We start from the raw sequence: 24,240 nt of genomic DNA, 5'->3' as shown, positions 1-24,240 counted from the left end.
TCCATGCATTTATAACATCTCAATCTTATCAGCTCCAAACCAGAACCAATGCAAGTTAATTCAAATGAACTCTATTTATCCTAAGCATGAAAATGTGGTCATAGGTAGGAAAAAGCAGTCTTTGTCTTTGGACTGATTTGCAGATTTAGCTTGAGGAAGACCTGGCTTTCTACTTTACATCTGACTTAGATGCAAAAGATTCTGTTTGCCTCCCATCTTTTGTAAAGGTTTTACTTCTATGATTTCTCATGATTGACAAGCACTGCAAGTGATTCCTGATGAACTTGTGGTTGGTCTCAAGTGTTAGTCTGGACCTGGAATAGCTTTTGAAAGTGAAGATCTTGAGCCCCGGAGAATTAGAACAGTCAACACTTGTCAGTGGGAGTTGATAGTGCATTTTCTGATGATCACGTTCATCAGAAAATCACCGAGGACATTCTTGGAAGTAGGAAAACATATATTCCTGCATACTTTTCTGGACTAACCAATAGAACTTTTCAGATGGCCCCTTGATGAACAAATAACCTTGCTGGAACTATATACTTCATTAAAATTGTGGTGACCACTCACTCTGTGGTCCCTGGTTAGGCTTTCACCGCTGCTCTATCTGGCTAGCCATTGATTTTACCTACTTGGCTCCTTTGGACACAAACTCAGTCTACATAACTATTATCTTATATAAATGGAGAGGTCATCAACATTTTTAACACTGATAAAGGGAAAGGACCTTTATGATGAATCGCAATAACAGGACCATGGTACCCTGGGATCTGAAGTACTAGCTCAACATAGATCCAGAGGAAGACTAGCTCGCATCATGAGATCCTTGGGAGAGTGATTCTACTAGTCATCATAGGTTGAGAGAATGACTGATTAAAGGATGGTCTCTATCAACATTTAACTACATAAATAGAATTTAGATATAAAATAAGCACCAGCCGGTGAGGTGGCTCATGCCTGTAATCCTAGCTACTCAGGAGGCTGAGATCTGAGGACCAAGGTTAAAAGCCAGCCCAGGTACAGAAGGACCTGAGACCCTTGTCTCCAAATAACCTCCAGAAAATGCAAAGTGGGCCTTGGCTCAAGGGTAGGACTGTAGCCTTGAGTTGAAGAGCTGAAGAGTTCAAGGACAGCACCCAAGTCGAGTTCAAACCCCACAACACACACACACACACACACACACACACACACACACACACACACACACACACACAAAGCACTATCCTAAATTTATTCAAAAGCAATTCTGTAATCGTGTTTTGGTGGTATTATGTTTTGAACTCAGGGCCTCAGGCTTGATAGGCTAGCACTCTTCTACTACTACTTGAACCATTCCTCCAGCTAAAATCTTTTGTTGGTTATACTGGAGATGGAGTCTAGTAAACGTTCTTATCCAGACTAGCTTCAAATCTTGATCCTCCAGATCTCAGGCTTCTGAGTAGCTAGAATTACAGACATAAGCCATTGGTGCCCAGATAATATTCCTTATCATGAGAAATAGTGTTAGTGGTCTGTTGGGAATAGCTTTGAATGGTTTTATTAGAGGACCCTTAATAAGGGTTGAAATGAGCCAGGCATGGTGCCTCATACCTATAACCCCAACTACTAAGGAGGTAAAGATCAAGAGGACTGCAGAGCAGGGGCACACGTGTCTCGTGCCTATAATCCTAGAATGCTGAGGTCTGAGGATCGTGGTTCAAGGCCAGCCCAGGCAGAAAAGTCTATGAGGATCTTATCCTCAGTTAACCAATAAAATGCTGTGAGTGGAGTTGTGGCTCAAGTGGAAGAGCACCAGCTTTGAGTGTAAAAGCTAAGGAATAGTACCCAAGTCTTGAGTTAAAGCCTAATACTGGCATGAGGGGTGGTGAAGAGAGAGAGGGGAGGGGGAGAAACTGCAATTAAAGGCCCAACAAGGCAAACAGTTAGTGACCCACACACCATCTCAACAAATAAGCCAGCATGCTGGTGCACACTTGTGGTCCCAGCTACCAAAGAGGCATAAATAGGAGGATTGCAGTCAAAGGCTAGACCTGGACAGAAATAACTAGTAAAGTAACCAGAGGGCATGGCTCAAGTGATAGAATGCCTCGTAAACACAAGGGTCCTGATTTAAACCCTACTACCACAAAAAGAGGGTGATGGATAGAAACAGGGAAAGAGAAAAGCTTGCTAACTTGGCATCAGTTTGGCTGTTTTTGCCTTGAGCTTTCATAAAGGACCTTATTGATTTTGCCGTAACAGCTTTACTTAAGCCATGGTTATAGAGGAGCCATAAAAGCCAAGGAGCTTGGGTCCAGGGGAGCCATGCTGTGTGGCCTGGGGGAGACCTGGGAATCCTGGAGGACCCCTGGGTTTCCATGCTCTCGAAGACACCCGGTGGAAGTGCCTTTCTGGAAGCCCTCGGCTTGGCAGCACCGCACTGCACCTCTTACCTGGGGCAGGGTTCCTTTCACTAGTGCAGGGATGTCAGCCTTGGAGTAACCTATGGCTGCTAGGCCATTATCCACATTTAAGTCAAGAAGGAATTCCCGGAGTGTGTCTGCCAACACAGGCCCAGCATCTTGGATCCTAGCAGTGCGAATATCAGCCCCTAGAAAACACAAATACAGACTATGAAGAGAGACAACAGGGGAAGAAAGCTCTGGGTGTTGTTGATTCCCAATATAAGCCCCATTTATCATGCACACTCAATGCTATCTCCAAACTCCAGGATGAAGGCAGCCCTGGGCCTTCCTCCAGTGGGGCTGGGGTCAGGTCAAATCTATGGAAGATGCATCAGCCAGGTGGGATGAGAAACTAAGAGCTATAACAAGAGAAGTCACTAGGGTGGCTTCCTTGCTGCTCACATTTCCAAGGAACGAATCTGTATCTGGTCAATCAGGTATGCTGGGAAGAAGAGGAACAGAACCAAGAAAAGAGTTGCGGAGAGAGGACAGGGAAAGGGCTGGCACTGAGATGAAGCAGAAAGCACACTACTAGGAGAAATATAGCTCATGTGTTTTCAAGACTTGGAATTGGCTGACATTTCGAGGGGTGCATGTCCAGTGTCTTTTCTCACAGCATCCAACACAAAGCATTTGCCTTGTTGCCATGTCCTGGAGTGGGATATCTACAACTCTGAAAAACAAAGTTCTGTGTTGCCTGAACTCAATTCAAAATGCCTGCAAATGAGACAAGAACGCACAGTCGTCCTCTATAGGGGAAGCATATCACAGGATCTTTTGTTTATTTTTTGACAGCCATGGGGCTGGAACTCTGAGCCTGTGTGCTGTCCCTGAGCTCTTCAGCTCAAGGCTAGTGCTCTACCACTTGAGCCATAGTGCCACTTCTGGTTTTCTAGTGGTTAATTGGAGCTAAGAGTCTCATAGACTTCTTTGTCCCAGCTGGCTTTGAACTGCCGTCCTCAGATCTCAGCCTCCTGAGTAGCTAGGATTACAGGTGTGAGCCACTGGTGCCTGGCTGCAGGATTTGTTTTAAGCTCTCCTTTCTATGATGTGAGAACTGCATTTAAACTAAGAAATGACATAAACAGAACCAGACCCAGGGCTCCATGAGGAGCAATTGCATAAAAAGCAAGCCTTACCTGACAAGACTGCTCTGCAATATTCACAGGCAGTTAACATGTGAATTTGGTGAAAGGGTGACATGATAGAGGGTTTATCATATTTTTATGTTTCTAGGAGGCTGCAAAATATCATATTACCAAAATGTCCGGGATTTCCTATGAAGTGTTTTTGGGAGAGGAAAAAAAGAGGGGCAGAAGGAAAGAGTCTAGGATGTCTTCATGTTAAGATGATCAAAGATTACAAAATCCAAGTACTTAATTACAAAGTATTGGATAATGTTAGTTTCTTGGACAAGAAGAACCATGGGTTTTCCCATCTGCCTTTGTAACACAACAGAGGAGTTGCTTTCTCAGCCGTATGGATGGCTGCTTGCAGTGGGACCTTTAAGTTCTCTAAGATTTTTCTCATTTTAACAGTGTGAACACCTGTTGGCATATTTACAAAAGCAGCTGTATCCCAAAGTAAAAGGGGGCACAAGAGCCATGCTACAGTTACAGAGTGTTCTGGCAGCTTACTCTGAAAATCAAGTCTGGGCTGGCTCTCAGTCCTGGGCTTCTGACATTAACATTCCCGCCAAGCATGAACAGCCAGGGGGAGGGAAGGGAAGGAGACCTGCACAGAGGATTTCTGTGGTTATCCCTGCTTCCTCGCCTCGGAAAGCACCCTTCCAACGGCTGGCCAGAGCAGAGGAGCATAATGAAGTGTTCTTCCCTCCCTACCTTAAACATGAGTAGGGGAATAAGGGGTTTGTAGAATTAATAGAGACTCAAGTCGATTTAAAAAGAGTTCTCATGTCAGGAAACAAACAACAACAACAACAACAACAAACAACAACAACAACAACAAAAACCCAGCTACAGTTTACTTTCTGCCTCAGCTACCCTGAACATAATTTTATTTCTGGTAATATTCAAAAGGCATTTGACTATCTTATTTATAAATGTTATATTACACTCTATAGAGTGGTTGCTCATTTAGGATCTTTCTTTTAAGAACATTTATTGTTATTTAGCTTCTCTATGGTTGGAAATTTATCTAGCAATAGTCAATTGTAACATTAGCAGTATATACAGAATCATACTTTCTTTGAGAATGAAGAGACGAAATAGTATTATACAAACTTAGAATTTGGCTCTTCTTCATTTTTAACAGACTCTTAGAAACAAAAGACAGTGTTTTACTATTGGCTAGGGCCTTGGCAAGCCACAGACATTTTATTATTACACTACTCTAACGCAGTATTTTTTGGATGTGTCTCATAGTTATCTTCAGAAGCAATCCAGAGAAATGTTCCACCACCCATTCCACCATGTAGGTAGCAGATCCCCCGCCCTCCCCATACTTGGGCTTGAACTCTGGGTCTCACACTCTTGCTTGACTTTTTTTTTTTTTTGCCAATCCTGGGCTTGAGCTCAGGGCCTGAGCACTATCCTTGGACTTTCTCAAGGCTAGGGCTCTACCACTTGAGCCTCAGCATCACTTCCAGTTTTTTTTCTATGTATGTGGTACCAAGGAATTTAACCTGGGTCTTTATGCATGCAAGGCAAGCACTCTACCACTAGGCCAAACTCCCGGCCCTTGTTTGACTTTTTTGCTCAAGGTTGGAGTTCTACCAATTGAGCTATACCTCTACTCCAAGGAATAACAGATTTATTTTATTTTTATTTTTTGCCAGTCCTTCCTGGGGCTTGAACTCAGGGCCTGAGCATTGTCATTGGGCTTTTCCCTCAAAGCTAGCACTCTACCACTTGAGCCACAGCACCATTTCCAGTTTTTCTATGTATGTGGTACTGAGGAATCGAACCCCAGTCTTTGTGCATGCTGGGCAAACACTCTACCACGAGGCCAAACTCCCACCCCAGGATAACAGATTTATGAATAATGGTTCATACCCAATATTTCTGCTGACTCCAGGTGCCGCTCTGGAAACATCTGGGCTGTGAACGTGAATACCGCTGGAGATGTGAGTACCACAGAGAGACCGTGGGGCTGGGGAGAGATAGATAGAAAAGCTATTCTTCCTTCTGAGTATGCTATATGTGTAGACTTTACTCTGCAGTTAAGAATTGACAAATACAGGCTAAGGGGTCTAGCTCACTATGTTGAGAGTTCATGCATGAGACCTGGGTTTGATCTCTACTACACACACACACACACACACACACACACACACACACACACACACACACACACACACACACAAATTGACAAATATACTTAGGGACACTGTGACTAACATATGATTTAGTTAAATCCACTATTATTTTTACCACCAATGGATGATCCACATTGTAATCCTTTGCTTTGTACGTCTTCACTAAGCCTGAAATGGGGTAAGACATTCCATGGCTAGAAAAGAAAACAAGAATTCTTACACTGAATACAGATCTCAGAATTCAAGTCAACAGCACAAAGACACTCTTTAAGTCTGCCGGTCACAGTCTGTGGATACGACTGCCACCACACAAAGTGATATGTTCTTTATCTTGGATATAAGGACGTACTGCGATGCATTCCAAGTGTATTCATTAATAAAACCTCTGAACTGGTCAGATTCAAATGGGTCACAGAAATGAATGCCATTTAATGACACACAAACTGGATCTGTTGGTAATTTATCCCACCGATAACTGATAAATCCTTTCATCTGTTATATATTAATGATATTGAATCTGTGTGTGTGTGTGTGTGTGTGTGTGTGTGTGTGTGTGTGTGTGCCGGTACTGGAGCTTGTACTTGAAGCCTGGGCACTGTCCCTTAGCTTTTTTGCTCAAGGTTGGCATTTGACTACTTTTGCAGATTAATTGGAGATAAGAGTTCATGGACTGTTTTGCTTGGGTGGCTTCAAACCAAGATCCTCACATCTGAGCCTCCCAAACAGTCAGGAATACACGCAGGAGCCATCGGGGCCCAGTGGCAGTGGAACCTGATGGACTCTTCCAGCCTGAGAGGCTAGGGAAATCAGTTTTAGTTCAACTGATTATTCTTACCTGATACTCTTTCTTTAAGGATTTTGTTTAGCTATTGTTGCCATTGAAAACAGTTATGCTTTTATAACTGAAAAAAATCTTTATATATTCTTTTTTTTTTTTTTTTTTTTGCCAGTCCTGGGCTTGAGCTCAGGGCCTGAGCCCTGTCCTTGGACTTTCTCAAGGCTAGCACTCTACCACTTGAGCCTCAGCACCATTTCCGGCTTTTGTCTATGTATGTGGTACCAAGGAATCGAACCCGGGTCTTCGTGCATGCTAGGCAAGCACTTTAACCACTAGGCCAAACTCCCGGCCGTATATATTCTTTAAAAAATGTTCGTTGCTATTATAAAATTGATGTGCAGAGGGGTACAGTTATATGTCAGGCAAAGAATAATTTTATGTGTTCTTCAATTCTTAGTAAACAAATAGGAAAATATTACAGTGATGTAGATGTCTTTGAAGATATATATATTATAACAGGCGAATATATTTGCGACTCATATAGAGAAAATGAAATTCTTTATATTAACAGAATGCTTGGCAGTTTTTTGTTTTGTTTTGTTTTGTGCCAGTCCTGGGGCTTAAACTCAAGGTTGGGGCACTGTACTAGTGCTTTTGTGCTCAAAGCTACACTTTTGGCTTTTTTTCCCCCCTGATTAATTGGAGATAAAAGTCTCATGGACTTGCTTGCCTGAACTGGCTTCAAATCTCAGTCCTCAGATCTCAGACTTCTGAGTAGTTAGAATTACAGGTGTGAGCCATCAGCACCTGGCTTGGCAGTTCTTTTATTTTATGGAAAGAAGTATTTTGGTGAATTATATGAATTTATTAAAAGGAGATTCCCCTCATCTTTCATGAAATGTGTAGCTCTCTAGAAATATTAAAAACTTTTAGTTGATGGATTTTAATAGTTGTCTATGTTCTCTGTAGAAAATAAAAATTATGGGGCCAGGAGTTTGGCGTAGTGGCAGAGTGCTTGCCTCGCATGCACGAAGACCAGGATTCAATTTGTCGGTACCACATACATAGAAAAAAGTCGGAAGTGGTGCTGTGGTTCAAGTGATAGAGCTCTAGCCTTGAGAAAAACCAAGGACAGTGCTCAGACCCTAGTCCATTTATTTATTAAAAAAAATAAAAATTTAAGAGGGAAACGGGGACAAAAGCCTCAGAAGTGGTATCAATGTACGAGAAGTAATGCACCCACTACCTGACACATGTAACTGTAACCTCTCTATACATTACTCTGACAATAAAATAAAATTTTAAAAAAGAATAAAAATTATCTATACTTCTCTTTCCTTCTAGTCATGATATGCATATACTTAATTCACATTCATTGGGAATATAGTTTTATAAATTGCTTTTTTCATGTAATGCTCTTTGTTAACATTTTTCCACATAGATTTGTCCTAAAATGGTATTTTAACACTCTTTTATTTTATTTCTTAAGTACCATACATTAGTTAGTCATTAGTTGTTGGGAATTTAGGTTACATCCAAAAAAGTTCAATTATAAATAACACACAAGCAAACATCTTATTAATGAAATTAGTTGATCATGTTTCGGGACTTTCTTTAGGCTAGGCTCTTAGAGGTGAATTAAGTGGACAAAAGAATATAAATATTTTTCAAGCTCTGGGTGTGTTTTGCTCACTGGTAATTTTTTTTTGTCTAAAGTACAGCAGTACCATATGACCCAGAAATTTTACCCCTGTGAATAAAATGAGCAAAATAAAAACATATGTGTGTATAAAAACTTGTATGGGAATGCTCCTAGCAACATTATTCGTAATAGTCAACAGCTCAAATGTCCATTAACTCAGGAATGGAGAAATAAAAAAATGTGGTCTCTTTATCAAACAGAATGCTATTTGGCAACAACAAAATGAAGTGTTTATATACAAATCAACCTTGGTAACATGAAGTAAAACAAGTCAGATACAAAAAGACCACATTTTAGGCAATGTTATTCATATGAAATCCACAGAATGTGGAAATCTGTAGAGATAGAAAGTAGATCAGACCCAGGTGCAAGCAGGAGGATTGGGAAGGGAAGGGAAAGGAAGGGAAAGGAAGGAAGCATTTTAGTAGTTTAGTACCAATAGAGGTCCAGGAACTGGTAGATGACAGATAAGGAATATTATGGGGCTTCTTTGGGAGGTAATAAGATGTTCTAAAGTTAATGATTGCAGAACTTTGTGTAGATACTGAAAACCATTGACTCTGAGTATAAATAGGTGAATCACATAGTATATGTTATATCTTAAAAAACTGTTATAAAAATTCATGACTCAATAAATTGTATTCAAGAAAATATTTGTTCTATTTGTTCCTTTTATAGCATGTTTTGATTTTACCACGTGTTATAAATATTTAAAAATGAAAAGCAATAATTTGAGTAAAGAAATGAAATCTCATATTCACTTACCACAGATGGACACCAGCATTTCCAAAGCCAATGCCAGCAAAAGTACTGGCCAGGTGCATTTTAGACCTTGCTTCAAGATCATCAGGATTTCTGACAGCTCTGTGAATTATATAAATACCCAACAATAACACATCAACATTGGTATTTCCTACTGAATAAAAGAGCTGCCTTAGGGAGAGATCCGGAAAAAGAAATGCTACTCAGTAGGAAAAACATGTAGGCAAGTTATTCAAATGACATCTTGTCTTTGAAACGAAAACTGAAGGGAAACTGTTTCTCATCAATGGGATTTCACTAAAGCCATAATAAATACATTGTCAGTTGATCATGCAATATCGAAGTGACTGCCTGGGGGACACAAAGCCACAATCCTGAGACTGTGAGGGACTGCGGCTCAAGGGCAGTGGCCTGGGACTCATTTTTTCTCTTCCATCATCCATGACCTAGATGGCAGCCGTGAATGGACTTTGGAAACACATTCTCAAAACAAACCTAACCTGTCATCAAGGGACACCTGTATGCCAACTCCAGCTAGCCCAGCCATCTTCCTACTTGTGATACGGAGCCCAAATGTACCCTCTGGGGTCCTCTTGGTACTTATGGGAACTGAATGCCTGTCCTCAGACTGTGAAAATAAGATGCTATCTCAGGATAAGGAGGTGTAGTCTGATAGTGGGGCTTGAACTCAAGGCCTCTTGCTCTTCTCTTTTTTCCTGCTCATGGCTGGTGCTCTATTACTTGGGCCATACCTGCTCTTTGGGCTTTTTGCCAGTTAACTGGAGATCAGAGTCTAATGAACTTTCTGCTTGGGTTGGCTTTGAACCATGATTCTTAGATTTCAGTCTCCTGAGTTGTGGTGAACCAATAGCACCCGGTTCTAGTGTCACTTTTGAAGAGCCGATTCTTAGGAGTCCCTTTGAATTCCAGCACTGCCTTTCTTGCATGCCAGGCTCAGAAAACCAGCCTCAGGAAGGCAGCCTAAAGGCTGCCAAGAAAATCACTTCTACTTGGGTGTTTCACGATCTTGCCTGGAGGAGGACTTCCTGTTATAGCACAAAAGTACTGGGGCCTTTCCTCTCCCCTGCTTTTCCTTGGAATGGTTAATAGTTTGTGCCTTCTTTCTAAAACTCGGTGTTAGTTTCTTATTCCTTGAATAACAAGGCAAAGTAGCAGATGCCAGGTTTTCAGCCTTGCTCTGTCCTTCTCACCCCCTCACCTCCTCCCACAGCTGTGCCAAACCTTCTGTCTGGTCAAAGAAACTGGCTCATTTGTCAAATAAATGGGTCTCCCAGGAGTCTGAAATGGTGCTATGTCCCTTTCCTTTTCCTCAGCTCTTGATTCCAAGGCCACGCTGTACCAGAGGCACTTCTAGGCCAAGCGTAGAGGAGGCAATGTGTCACAGTATTAAGAAGAAAAAAATTGCATCTGAATTAAACTTGGGCAGATTGTTATTATTCCCTAAACAATAATGATTTACACACACTTACATTATGTTGAGAATTATAATGGGAAGATATGTGTAAGTTACATGCAAGTGCCATTCCGTTTTATATGAAAGGGACTTGGTCCACCTGTGGATTTTTCTGTCTGAGGGGTCCTGAGTCAACACCCATGAATACCACCAGGTCAGGGAATTTGCATTTTTTGTCTCTTCAGGAAGCTTTGTTATTTGTCCTCTCAAAGGTATGGCTATAAATGAGTGCATGCTTCTGTATTATTAAATTTTTTGTGTTCATCCTGGGGCTTGCACTCAGAGGCTCGGCACTGTCTCCAAGCTTTTGTGCTCAAGGCTACCTCTCTACTGCTTGAGCCTCAACTCTGCTTTTGGCTTTCTAGTGTGTAATCAGAGATAAGATTGTCGAGGCCTTTCTTGCTTGGGCTGGCTTCCAATTGTGATCCTTAGATCTCACAGCCTCCTGAGTCATTAGGCTGACAAGTGTGAACCACCAGAGACCAGCAATTAATTCTTGTTTGAAGAGACAGAGTCTCACTATCATGTCCAGGCTGGCCTGAAATTCCTGGATTTCGTCCATCTTCCTGCCTCAGTTTCCATAATAGCTGAGACTACAGGTGTGCACCACTGTACTTGGTTATATTCTTACATCCTTCAAAAACCTTCGAAGAATTTATTTTGATGTTTTCTGCCTTTTATGTTTCCTGGGTCAGAAGGCTCTGTGCATTTACTTTTTGAGTTTGTATCTCCCGTCTGCTAGCCTTGGCTTTGAGGCTTTCATGAGCTGTATCCTTCATAAATTAGGGGCTTCCACTGTCTGCTGAAAACTGTTGCTTTCAGACTAGAGCAACTTATGGGGGCCCTTCTAGTGTTGTGGGTAACTGTTGCTTCTCCACTTCCATGGGCTAATCTGGTTCAGACCACTCAGGGTATCTCAGAGGCAGGCACATCGTGTTCCATGTGTGGACATGTATGGCGTTTCTGTTCCATCTCTGTCCATTCAGGGTGGCATACCTCTTCAGATACTTAGCAACGATTCTCAGCGCGTGCACTGCCCAGATGTCGCTGATAGGGTTGCTGCCCTGGTATGCTGGCCGGGCGATGGGATTGGAAGGGCAAGGGCTCCTCATGTGGTAGGGAAGGGCAGTGTAGGACTCCAGTGCATGGCTAAAGAGAAGTGTTGAAAATACAGAGTGAAAGCCTTGTGCTCCCCCCTCCTCCCATCCAATCACAAACCAGCAGTCACTTTACTGCTGTTCTGCCAATGTGTTCCACCCCACTCAGCTGCCTGTTGGCTACCACAGTCATTGCTTCACAGGAAACTCAAGTCAAGTTTACATTCCCAGCACGGCAGGGTTTTTAACGAGTGTGTGTATGATCCATCCATGGGGATACATTTGCAGTTAGGAGCAAGAAGTTTCTAGTGTAATACTGTAGCAGGATGACTATACAGAGTGGTGGTTACTGAGTATCTCAAGAAGAGGAGGAGGAGGAGGAGGAGGAGGAGGAGGAGGAGGAGGAGGAGGAGGAGGAAGAAGCAGCAGCTAGAGGTGTCCTCAGCCTTAAGGACAGCTGCCACCTCCTCCAGCCACTGTGGTGCTGCCTGAGTGCTCCTTCCATGTGGACCAGGGACCTCATCTGTGAAGCGACATCTGAGGAGTCTCCAACACTCGCAATGGCCAATGAAAAGTCCAAGGAAGGAGTCAAGACTGAGAACAACGATCATATTAATTTGAAGATGGTGGGGCAGGCTGGTTCTGTGGTGCAATTTAAGATTAAGAGGCATACACCACTTAGTAAACTAATGAAAGCCTATTGTGAACGACAGGGTTTGTCAATGAGGCAGATCAGATTCTGATTTGATGGGCAGCCAATCAATGAAACAGACACACAGATGGAAATCGAGGACGAAGATATGATTGCTGTGTTCCAGCAGCAGACATGAGGTGTCTACTAAAAAAGGGAACCTGCTACTTTGCCCCAGGACTTTGTTCTTATAGACCAAGAAAACTGCAATTTGGTTTCACCACATCCTGACTATTACAATATAGTTTTCTCTATTCTTTCATTTCCTCCTTCCCCATTCCTTTATTATACATAAAAATAACTGGCGTATGTGCACAAGGATATTGCTTTTCTTTTTTCTTTTTTTTTTTTGCCAATCCTGGGCTTGGGCTCAGGGCCTGAGCACTGTCCTTGGACTTTCTCAAGGCTAGCACTCTACCACTTGAGCTTCAGCACCACTTCTGGCTTTTTTTTCCTATGTACGTGGTACCGAGGAATCGAACCCGGGTCTTAGTGCATGCTAGGCAAGCACTTTACCACTAGGCCAAACTCCCAGCCCCTCTTTTTCTTTTTTTAACCAAGTAGCCAATGGTATATTTTGATTGACATCAAATGGAGATGGGATGGGAAAAAATACTGGTTCTGTGAAAATATCCCCCTTCTCCATTAGTGGCATGGTCATTCAGCTTTCAGTAAGTTATTTTGCTCTCACTGTTTTAACAAAAACAGAAAAAAACCAACAAAAATCCTTGCATACCTTGTTTGATTGGAGAATTTTAATGTTTTCATTTATCATTGTAAAACCAAGGACAATTTTATAACTTTTTGTACATACCTGTTACATATATGGCCATCTGTCTTTAAGTAGGGGTAAATTACTCTTAAAAAAAAAGAATCCTAGATAGTTTTCACTTCAAGTCAAGCATCTTATTGTTTAAATAAACTTCTTATTTAAAAAAATCTAGAAAAATAGATTTTGAATTGTTTTCCCCATAAAGAAGTGATAAATGTTTGAGAAGACAGATGTGTTTGATCTGATTACCCAATGTATACATGTAACAAAATGTCACATGTTACCCATTCAGCCATAATTCGTGTTTGTGTGTGTGTGTGTGTGTATGTGTGTGTGTGTGTGTGTGTGTGTGTGAGAGAGAGAGAGAGAGAGAGAGACAGAGAGAGAGAGAGAGAGAGAGAGAGAGAAAGACAGAGACAGAGACAGAGGCAGAGGCAGAGGCAGAGAGAGAGAAAAAATAACGAAGTATCAGTGAAATGCATTTAATTAAAAAAGATGACACTTGGCCCTTTTCTAGTTTAGATATATCTTTAGGAGATTGGATTAATAAAGATTTGAGCCATAAAACAAAGCACTAAAAAGTGACTCAGTGGGGTGGGTGTTTGGCCCAGTGGTAGAATGCTTGCCTAGCATGCACAAAGACCTGGGTTCGATTCCTCAGTACCACATACATAGAAAAAATCTGGAAGTGGTGCTGAGGCTCAAGTGGCTGAGCGCTAGCCTTGAGAAAGTCCAAGCACAGTGCTCAGGCCCTGAGCTCAAGCCCAGAATTGGCAAAAAATAAAATAAATAAATACATAAATAAAAAAGTGACTTCATTGTAGAAGACATTTATGTCACATTGATCAACTACCATACCATAAAAGGGGAGTCCTCACTTTACAGACTCCTATTGCAAGCATTACGCACTCCTCTACATAATATGGCATTAAATAAGCCCAGTGCCACTGGCTTATGCCTATGATTTTGGCCATTCAAGAAGCTGAGATCTGAGAATCATGGTTTTAAATCAGCCTAGGCAGAAAAGCCCATGAGACTCTATCTCCAATAAACTATCCACTAAACTTTGGAAGTGGAGTTGTGGCTCAAGTGGTAGAGCACTAGCCCTGAGCAAAAGAAACTTAAGGACGGTACCCAGGCCCCAAGTTTTTTTTTTTTTTAAAGATGGCATAAAATAACATCATCTAGGTCAATAATGTCAAGACACATGATAGAATATAAACTAGATTTTGTATGTTTAACCTTTTAGTGTTGAACTGATTTTGAACAAAACGTTAGAAATTTTAAAAATCAATTCATACATGGATGCTATGACATTATGTTTCTAAGCAGGGAAGGGGAGGAGACATACAAGATATGCATGCGCAGAATAGATAGGCGGTGATGAGTCCACAAGGCCCAAATCTGACCTTTCCCTGGTAGCATGTCTACATTACATGTAGATTCTGAATTCATGAGTTCATTTGTTTCTCATTTATTTCTCAGGGGCAGACTCATTGAGCTGAACTCATACAAACTTGTGAAAACCTGGAAGTCAGTTGATTCATTTCATAATGAGAAGTACAACTTGTGCAGGAGGCAGGTATCTGAGTTTTCCAACATCTTCTTTCCCTACATACAAGTTCTATGATGGTCAATTTATGATGAAGGCCCATGGAGCCCTTAAAAGGGAAATCACCTCTGAAGCTCAAGGGCTGGATTATGACCAAATGAGGCAGATTCTTTGGGCCAAGGGTTTCATGTGGCCAGCCCTTGGAAGAGCAACGCCAAGGTTTGAATCTGAAATAGTCTCCTAAGCTTCATGGAGTGAAGGCTTAATTCCCTAGTCAATAGTCCTATTGAGAGGTGGTAAAACTTTTAGTATTGAGCCCTACTTAGAAGGAAGCCAGCTACTACTAGCTACTCAGGAGGCTGAGATCTGAGGATTGAGGGTCAAAGCCAGACTAGGCAAGAAAGTCTGTGAGACTGTTATCTCCAATTAACCACCAAAACATCAGAAGTGAAGCCATGGCTCAAGTGGTAGAACACTAGCCTTGAGCAAAGAAAAGGATGCCACCCAGGCCCTGAGCTTAATCCCTTGTTCATGTCCATAAGTGTGTGTGCAAGGGTGCGCACGCGTGGGCACACACACACACACACACACACACAGAATTTAGGTCATTAAGAGTGTGTCCTTAAAGGAGAACACTTTTCTAGGCAGCAGAACACAATTGAAAAAGCAGACCAGAGACATGGATAGAATTAAGAATCGATCAGAACTGTCACTTCCTGCCAGTGCGCATGTCATTCAGCAGCAGCTAACTCAGTACCTGCAATGTGACAGTCCCTTTGACAGAGCTAGAGAAGGGATTGAGATGGCCTGGTCTTTACCAAACTCAGTGTACTGGGGAGACAGGCAAGGAAAGAAAGGATGTCTTGGAAACAATGAACAGGCTACCAAATAGAGAAGGCTGAGTGGCCAGGATGAGGATGAGAACAGGCCGTGGGAGGGCTAGTAAGGGCTCTATGGAACTGAAGACAAGATCTCAAAGATAAAGAGCTGAGCACTGGAACATATCAGAATCTAAGGAGTCTACTTTCCAGATAGTAGACATAGAAAGCCCCCTTCCCCCGCAAAAAACTTGTAAAGTAGAAAGATGTGTGTTTATGTACATGTGTATGTGTCCATGTCTCTGTGGGGTGACAGTCAGTCATATTGCAATCTGGAAGCTGGTTGAGGCCACAAGGTGGTGAAATGGAAGGATTATGGGATAGAATAAAGGAGAACAGTAAGAAGAAACTACTGCAATGGTCCAAGCAAGAACTGGGGCAAAGCTGAACAAAGATAAGAAGAATGAAGCCCAAAAGGATGGGTACAAGAGATGCAGGCAGTATGGGAAATAGAGTACTGAGTTCTGTTACCCTCTGGGCCAGTAGACCAGAGAAACTCTGGTGTGTGTAGTGTGATGAATGGAATTGCCACATTTCTTATCAACATTGAGATGCCATTTTTTTTGCCAGTCTTGGAGGTTGAGTCAGGGTCTGAGCACTGTCCTTGCACTTTCTCAAGGCTAGTGCTCTACCACTTGAGCCACAGCACCACTTCTGGCTTTTTCTGTGTATGTGGTATCAAGGTAAGGAATCCAGGCCTCATGCATGCAAGTCAAGCACTCTACCATTAGACCACACTTCCTGCCCTGCCACCAGTTTCTTAAAATCATACTGTTGACTACAATGATAAGATAGACCATTAAAAAGAAAGCATACTGCTGAAGATGAAAGTAATATTAGTATGTTATAAATTTTAAGATATGTCCTGATTTCAGAGTTAAGAAAATGTGACAAACTGTGCACATATGAATGGATGAATTTGGGGGGAGGGGATATGCTGAGTGTGGAGCCCTGTGGGCGATCTGTGAGGTCATTGAACTAACGTTGTGGACCTCAGGACTGAGGTCTATACAGAAATGTGGATTAATGGCTGTTGCTACACATTGTAGCTAGAGCCAGAGGAATGTACAGTGAGACTGGGCTAGTCAGTAAACATCTGGAACTCAGTTTTCTCTTTCTATTAGTGAGAGTCTCTTGTCTCAAGGTACTGAGGTGAGTGCTGATGGACATAAGATGTGGGCTCCAACAAGAATAAGAACCATATGATCATCTCTGTAAATGCAAAAATGTATTTGGCACGATCCAACCCCCTTTATGATGAAAGCTCTGGAGAATCCATTGAATATTCCTCAATATAATAAAGGCTGTATATGACAAACCTGCAGCTAACATTATACTTCATGGTGAAAAAAAAAAACATTTCCTCTAAAATCAGGAATGAGACAAGGATAATTGCTCTCTCCACTATTTGATATAGTATTGAATTCTAGCCAGAGCAATAAGGCAAGAGACAAACATAAAAGGGATCCAAATAAGGAAAGAAGAAGGAAAACTCTCCCTTTTTGCAGATGACATGATCTGCATTTAAAGAACCCCATAGACCTCTTCCAAGTTACTTAAGCTGATCTAAAACTTTGGCAAAATAGCAAGTTATAAAATTAACCTACAAAATCAGTAGCTTTTCTGTATACTAACAATAAGAAGAGAAAGTTTGAAATCACAAAAGCAATTCCTTTTGTAAGAGCCTCAAAAAAAATAAAATCTAGGCATTAACTTAAACAAGGAGGTGAAGGACTTCTGTGATGAAAAGTTTTAAAACCTGAAAAGGGAAATTAAAGAAGAACTAAGGAAGTAGAAACACCTCCCATGCTCCTGGATTAGGAGGGTTAATGTTGTGAAAATGGTAACATTTTCTACAAACTATCTACAAATTCAGTGCAATACCCATCAATATCCCAAATACATTCTTTAATGAAATAGAAGTAACCTCAATATTCACATGGAATAATAGAAGACCCTGAATAGCAAAAACAATCCTCAGCATGAAAAATAATATTGGAGGAATATCAATACCAAACTTCAAACTTTATTATAAATCCATAGTTATAAAAACAGCTTGGTACTGGCACATGAAGAGTCCTGAGGACCAATGGAATAGCACTGAAGACCCAGAAACAATCCCACAGACTTATGGCCACCTAATCTTTGATAAGGGAGCCAAAACCATCAAATGGAAGAAAGACAGCCTCTTCAACAAATGGTGCTGGCAGAATTGGCTAAACGTGCAGAAAACTGAAGTTAGATCTTTACATACCACCCTTTACCAGAATCAACTCCAAATGGATCAAAGACCTCAAGGTAATAGCAGATACCTTGAAAATATTACAGAAAGGGATAGGGGATAAACTAAGCCCTTTAGTACAAATTAAAACTGCCTAAATAAAGATCCAGAAACAAAAAAAAATAAAGAAAGGCTAGACAAATGGGATTGGATTAAATTGCAAAGCATGGCAAAGGACATAGTTAGCAAGATAAGTACAAGGTCCACAAATTGGGAGATCTTCATTAGCTATACAACAGACAAGGGCCTTACAACAAAAATATATCTAGAGTTCAAAAAATTAAACCCCTTAATAACAAACCCTTAAAGAAGCAACCACTCGGAGCTGGGAGTTTGGCCTAGTGGTAGAGTGCTTGCCTAGCATGCACAAAGACCCGGGAACGATTCCTTGGTACCACATACATTAAAAAAAAAAAAAAAAAAAAGCTGGAAGTGGTGCTGAGGCTCAAGTGGTAGAGCTCTAGCCTTGAGAAAGTCCAAGGACAGTGCTCAGGCCCTGAGCTCAAGCCTAGGACTGGTTTAAAAAAAAAAAAAGAAGCAACCACTCCATTAATAAATGGGCTAAAGAATTAAAAAGAGACTTCTCTGAAGAGGAAACAAAAGAATGGCCAATAGACACATGAAGAAATTCTCAACATCTCTGATCATAAAAGAAATGTAAATCAAAACTATATTGAAACCACCTCACTCCAATTGTTAGAATGGCCATTATCAAGAAAATAAATAAACGGATGCTGGCAAGGATGTGGCCAAAAGGGAACACTACTACATTGTTGGTGGGAATGTAAACTTGTTCACTCTGGAAATCAGTATAGAGGTTTCTTAAAAGATTAAACAGAGCTCCTCTATGACCTAGCAATCCCACCCTTGAGTATTTACCTAAATGATTACAAACAAGACCACACTAAAGGTACCAGCACAACTATGTTCACTGTAATATTATTTACCATACCTAAGTATAGAACCAATCCTTAGTAGATGAATGGATCATGAAAATGTGGTCTATATACACAATGCAATACTAGGCTTTCATCGGAAAGAATGACATTGCCCCATTCATAAGGAAATACAAAGACTTGGAAAAAATTATATTAAGCAAAGTAAGCTCATAAGCTTTCATTTGTAGTAATTAGTATTTGTCTAGGATAGTCCTAGCAGAGGATCACAATAGCTCAGGAGGTATGTATATATAATGATATAAAATGATTCTAATCAAATGATCTTCCAGATATGAAAATGAGAGATTTTTCTTTTCTTTTTAATGTATTGCATGCATGAAGTTATTTCTTTTTTCCTTTCATTTCCCCCACCGCCCCCCCCCTTTTGGTTCATCTGCTGTTATCACTGTTCCTGTTTTTTTTTTTTTTTGTGGATCATGGGGCTTGATCTTTGGGCCTGGGCACTATCTCTGAGCTCTTCAGCTCAAGGCTACTGCCCTAACCCTACCCCTAAGTTACAGCTCCACTTCCACAAAAGGAACTGAGACTCTTATCTCCAATTAACCTCGAGAAAACAGGAAGAGGAGCTGGGCTCAAGGGTAGGGCAGAAGTCTTCAACTGAAGAGCTCAGAGACAGAGCCCAGGCCCAGAGCTCCAACCTCATGACCCACAAAAAAAAAAAAAAAAAAAAAAAAGAGTCTCTTGGTCTTTAGTGCCTGGGCTGGCTTTGAATCGAGATCCTCAGATCTAAGCCTCCTGAGTAGCTAGGATTACAGGCATGAACCATCTCGCCCTGCTACAGCTTCTGATTTTGGTACCCTGTGTCTTGTATATACACTTATCTGATTTGGTAAAGAGAAGGAGAATCACAAAATGATGGGACAAAGGACAAAGGATGAACCAATGCTATAGCGATACTCTCAAGGCAATATGTTGAAAATGAACTTTACAACTTGTTGAGGAGGAGAGTCGGTCGGGGGGAGGGAAAGTGGGAGAAAACGAGGAAGGCGATAACACTGTTTGATAAGAAATGTGGCATGACCTTACCCTTCTGTACATCACTTTTACAATAAAATTAAAAAAAATTTAAAAAGATGTGGGCTCTGTACACATGTCTGGACTGGTATTCTGAAGATACTAGCTTCCTACCCAGTGCAGCTTATTTCTTCCCTGCTCCATGTGGCCATGAAGGCATTGTGGTCCTGATGCTACATGTCACCTTGAACTGTTCCTTTATCTGTGACCTCTGGGCCATGGCGGAGGCAGTGGTCCATTCAAAACGGATGTGAGACTCAGAAGGGAGGCCATGACAGTCAATGTGGGAGATACTGATGGTCAGTAGTCATTAAAGGATCACCACTGTCTATACATAGGTACTTGCTCCGTCAAACACTGTGGTACATCTGGTCCTGAAAGAGCCCCTCCAGGTGGCACTGGTACCTACCATAGCACATCGAAGCCACTGTTGGCGACCACCTGGCCAGGCATGTGGAGTGTATGCAGAGGGTCAACGAGTCCCAGGGTAGGTTTGATGGCTCTCGAAGCAATGCCTAAAACATAAGGGCTTTTAATAGAGGAGAAAGGTATGGGCAGTGTTCTAAAAGACAAAATAACTTTAGGACAATCAATTACCCTAAGAAAGAAAAGTTAAGAATGGGTAGAAAGAGATTTGGCGTCCCAAACTGAGCTTTCCTATGGAGCTGAGGAAGCTGGCTCCTAGTTGATCCCAAGAGAGAAGGGGAGATAGACATCTCTTCCTACCTTTTAGAAGTGTGACACCATTGTCCAACTAAAGGGAATCAAGGCTTATTTATTATTCAGTTCCAAAGAGGTGATTACTAGTGTACCACTGAACTTACTGTATATCCTACTTTATATCACTGGATATGTCATTTAGCCTCTTTGGTCTCTGTGATATTAGAACTCCCTGCATGTCCCCCCCTCCAATATTTCACTATTTGGGACTGAACCCAGGCCCTTGTGTACGCTAGGCAAGTGCTCTACCACTGTGCTACACTTTTGAGCCAGATTAGATTATAGTAACATGGACCTCATCTCTTACAGAGATGTTATAGAGATTGGATGATATAAAAGACATAACCATCTTTTAAGAACAGTAAGGCAGAGTGTAAATATTGGCCACTATTATTATCCTTAACAGTAACCTGGGATCATGTAGTTTAATTTTGAAACGTTATTGTAAGTATGTAGTTAAATGTCTACAAAAAGTTCTGCAGACAGGCTGTTGAGCCAGATTAAAGGAGTGACACTGTTTTGAAATCAGCCAAGAGCCAATGAGAGACAGAGGAGTTGGGATGCAAGTGACTGAGAAAGGCAGAAGGCAGAAGAGATATGGGGGTTACAGAAGTGTGCCGCAGAGTCAGAATGATGGGAATGTTCCATATCTTCCTTGTGGCATGGGTTACACAGGATGTACATGTGCCGAAGACATATGCTTGGAGATTGGCTTGGGCAAAAACAAACAAGCATGTAGTTCCATCTAAACAACTACCATCCCTCCTCCTGCCCTCCCCGCAAAGGAAAGGGAATGAGGTTGAAAGGAGCCAGAATTAAAAAGGAATCAACAACAAAGTTCTTACCAGTTTTTACTTTCAAGTGTTCATAGTCAAAAATGGCAACTCCAGTCGTTTCACTCCCAGTTCCTGAGGTAGTTGGGACTTGAACAAAATAATATTAAATTTAGGAAAGCATTCAAATAAACATCATGGAGATATTTAACTCAACCTGAGGAACAAAATTAGAGAAGGAAGCTTTGTTGCTCTTTCTGCTTGCCTGATAATCTGGATAACAGGCATGTAAAGTATAACATGTATGTCTGTATTCAAGTTCATGTATGTGAGACCTGTGTTTGCATTTAGTATTGAAGTTTGTATTAACATACATGAGGTCTGTGGCTATATTAACAAGCATAACTGAAGTTTGTGTCTATATTATCATAAATATATTTAACATATGCACTGATGTCTGCAAGCATGTTTAACATGTGTCTGTCAGTATTAACACACATGTACAATATCCATATCCATGTTAACATGTGTATGTGGTTACCAGGCATGTGTGCTTAATATGCATGCTGGTTTATACCAGTGTGTATGTTTAATGTGGATGAAGTGTGCTAAATATGTGTTGTGTGTCCATGCTGACACGCACATGCTATAGTGCGCATGTCTGTGTTCACATGTGTGGATGTTGATGACCTGAGTATCTGGGCTGCCTGCGACTGTATCTGTGATGAGCTGTGGGAGGCTCAAGCTCCTCCAGCAGCTGGGCTCCCGCAGCTGGAGCAGAGCCAGGTATTCGGATGCAGGCTGCTCTGTACCCTCTGGTAGGAACATTCATATTTGCTGTCCTAAAAGACATCTTTATTCCTTCTTGGCAGCCAGCACGGGAACGCTGTGGCCTGGCTGGACCCTGTGGTTTTGTAGTTCTGTCAGGTTTCAAAAGTTTACTAATCACCCCACTGTGTGATGCAGACCCAGAGAGCTCTATTCTCCAGCCCCCAATTAAGCTGCACCCTGCTAGTTCCTCATTTATGTCAAAGCAGTTCATCTGCCATCAGCTCCCGGGGACAGATCAGAACAGGGGGAGGAAAGAGCAAGAAGTGGGGACAAACTTAATTGAAGATATTCCCCTACTAAAATTCCTGCATTTAAGCTAGAAAACTTTGAAGAGTACTATGCCAGCAGTCATCAAAATGAGCACAGAAGAAAGACTGGAAAAAAATCAAAATCCCCCATGAAGCACACACACACACACACACACATACACACACACACACACACACAATCTTGATACTGATTTGTGTGTGTCTATGCCTTGGACAACCAATGAGCAGATGTCACCCAGACTGGTATGGCCATGCAGGTCACATGTCTCAGGAAAGAGACAAAGCCTGAGGTCAGCCATAGAGCCATTATGTGGGAGAAAGGGTTGGGTCATTGAAAAATAACAATGAGTGTTCTCTTAACTCAGCAGTGGTGGGCAAAATGGGACAAAGCAGATGGGTTTAGAGGACAAGCTTGTCCCCAGAGGGATGGACCAAATGTCACAGTGGGTATCCCCTCTCTTCCACCTGGGGACCGAGTAGCCTCATTCTGCATACTCCCTCCACTGACCCAAATCATCTCTATCTGTGCAATAATGAAAATGGGAACTTTAAAATAAAACTACTGTCTATTTTGGTCTCCATATGCAATGCAGTGCACAAATTTGAAATGAACAAATCAGAAAGTTTAGAAATGCAGACTTGAAAATGGAAAGCTGGCATCTTTCCCACTATCTTTTTTATTTTTTTCCTTAGTTGCAAAATGAAACAAAAGCAGTGTCTTACCTGCTATTAGAGGCCTCAGAGGCATGGTCACAGGCTTTCCCTTCCCAATAGGGGCATTGACATAATCGAGGAATTCTGAGTGAGGGCTGGATGCATAAAGATTAGCAGCTTTACAGGTGTCCATGGTAGAGCCACCACCCACAGCGACGAAGGCGTCAAAGGCTCCCTTTTTGGCAAACTCAATTGCATCCATGAAGCTTGGAGAATGGAAAATAAAGAACCATTATGTAATATATATTGTTTGCCTATCTATCTATCTATCTATCTATCTATCTATCTATCTATCTATCTATCATCTATATCTACTACTTGAGCCACACCTCCACCTCTGACTTTTTGATGGTTAATTGACTTTTTTTGTCCTGAGCTGGCTTCAAACTGTGATCCTCATATTCTACTGCCTCCTGAGTTGCTCTCTAGGCATGAGCCACTGGCTCCCAGTTTTAGGTCAGACTTTTCAGAAACAGATGGGATGTCATGAAATACAACCTCGGTCAAGGTTTCACTGACACTGTAGTGTGCTCGTTTATACTACCAAGTTACCTTGTATCTGTTGGTTCTACCCGCACGGCGTCATAAACCTGAAAGTTGATGCCATTCTTCACTAGGGAATCCATAACCATTCGGACGGGAGGGAGCTGGGAGAGGTTCTTGTCTGTCATCAAACAAACGTTTTTGGCCCCCATGTTCTGTAAGTCCTACAACAGCAAAAAAAAATTGTAAGTTGTGTTTAATTGCAATAAAACTGTGTTAAACTCTTCAGATAATCTTAACATTACAGATACTTAAATAAAACTGTGTGGAACTCTTCAGATAATCTTACTATTACAGATATTTAAATATACAGACTTGTGAGTCCATTGCCAATGGCTCGAACCTGTAATCCCACCTACTCAGAAGATCTGAGCATCATGTCTGGAAGCTAGCCCAGGCAGGAAAGTTTGTAAGACTCTTAGCTCCAATTAACCAACAAAACACCAGAAGTAGAGTTGTGGCTCAAGTGGTAGAGCACCAGCCTTCAAAAAAGTTAAGGAACAGCACCCAGGCCCTGAGTTCAAGCCCCAGTACTGGCACTAAATAAACCAGTGTGTTGCTCATGCATGTATTTCTAGCTACTCAGGAGGCTGAGATCAGTAAGATCTTGGTTTCAGGCTAATCTGTGCCAGGGAAGGGAAGTTCATGAAATTCTCCCCATCTCAACAGAAAGATCTGAGTATGGTGGTGTTAGCCTGTCATCCCACCT

The 24,240-nt window shown here is 41.6% G+C and overlaps 1 protein-coding gene and 1 pseudogene across 1 annotated transcript in view; one reads left to right on the top strand and one right to left on the bottom strand.

Moving 5' to 3' along the window:
- Adhfe1 (alcohol dehydrogenase iron containing 1) overlaps positions 1 to 24,240 on the bottom strand; it is a 36,728-nt gene that overhangs the window by 4,988 nt on the left and 7,500 nt on the right. Inside the window, exons 5-13 of the mRNA XM_090338893.1 lie at positions 23,541 to 23,695; positions 22,998 to 23,194; positions 21,247 to 21,324; positions 20,091 to 20,196; positions 11,434 to 11,586; positions 8,967 to 9,065; positions 5,837 to 5,915; positions 5,459 to 5,555; positions 2,433 to 2,590 (exon numbers count right to left, since the gene is read on the bottom strand). Of these exons, the coding sequence (XP_090195019.1) occupies positions 2,433 to 2,590; positions 5,459 to 5,555; positions 5,837 to 5,915; positions 8,967 to 9,065; positions 11,434 to 11,586; positions 20,091 to 20,196; positions 21,247 to 21,324; positions 22,998 to 23,194; positions 23,541 to 23,695 (1,122 nt within the window). The remainder of the gene's footprint in view (positions 1 to 2,432; positions 2,591 to 5,458; positions 5,556 to 5,836; positions 5,916 to 8,966; positions 9,066 to 11,433; positions 11,587 to 20,090; positions 20,197 to 21,246; positions 21,325 to 22,997; positions 23,195 to 23,540; positions 23,696 to 24,240) is intronic.
- Positions 12,095 to 12,376, top strand: LOC150058824 (small ubiquitin-related modifier 2-like; annotated as a pseudogene).

The sequence above is a fragment of the Megascapheus bottae genome, chromosome 9, assembly GCF_031878675.1.
Source record: "Megascapheus bottae isolate mThoBot1 chromosome 9, mThoBot2.hap1, whole genome shotgun sequence".
NCBI lineage: Eukaryota > Metazoa > Chordata > Mammalia > Rodentia > Geomyidae > Megascapheus > Megascapheus bottae.
Note: the sequence above shows the minus strand (reverse complement) of the source record. Positions and strands in the feature narration are given on the sequence as shown.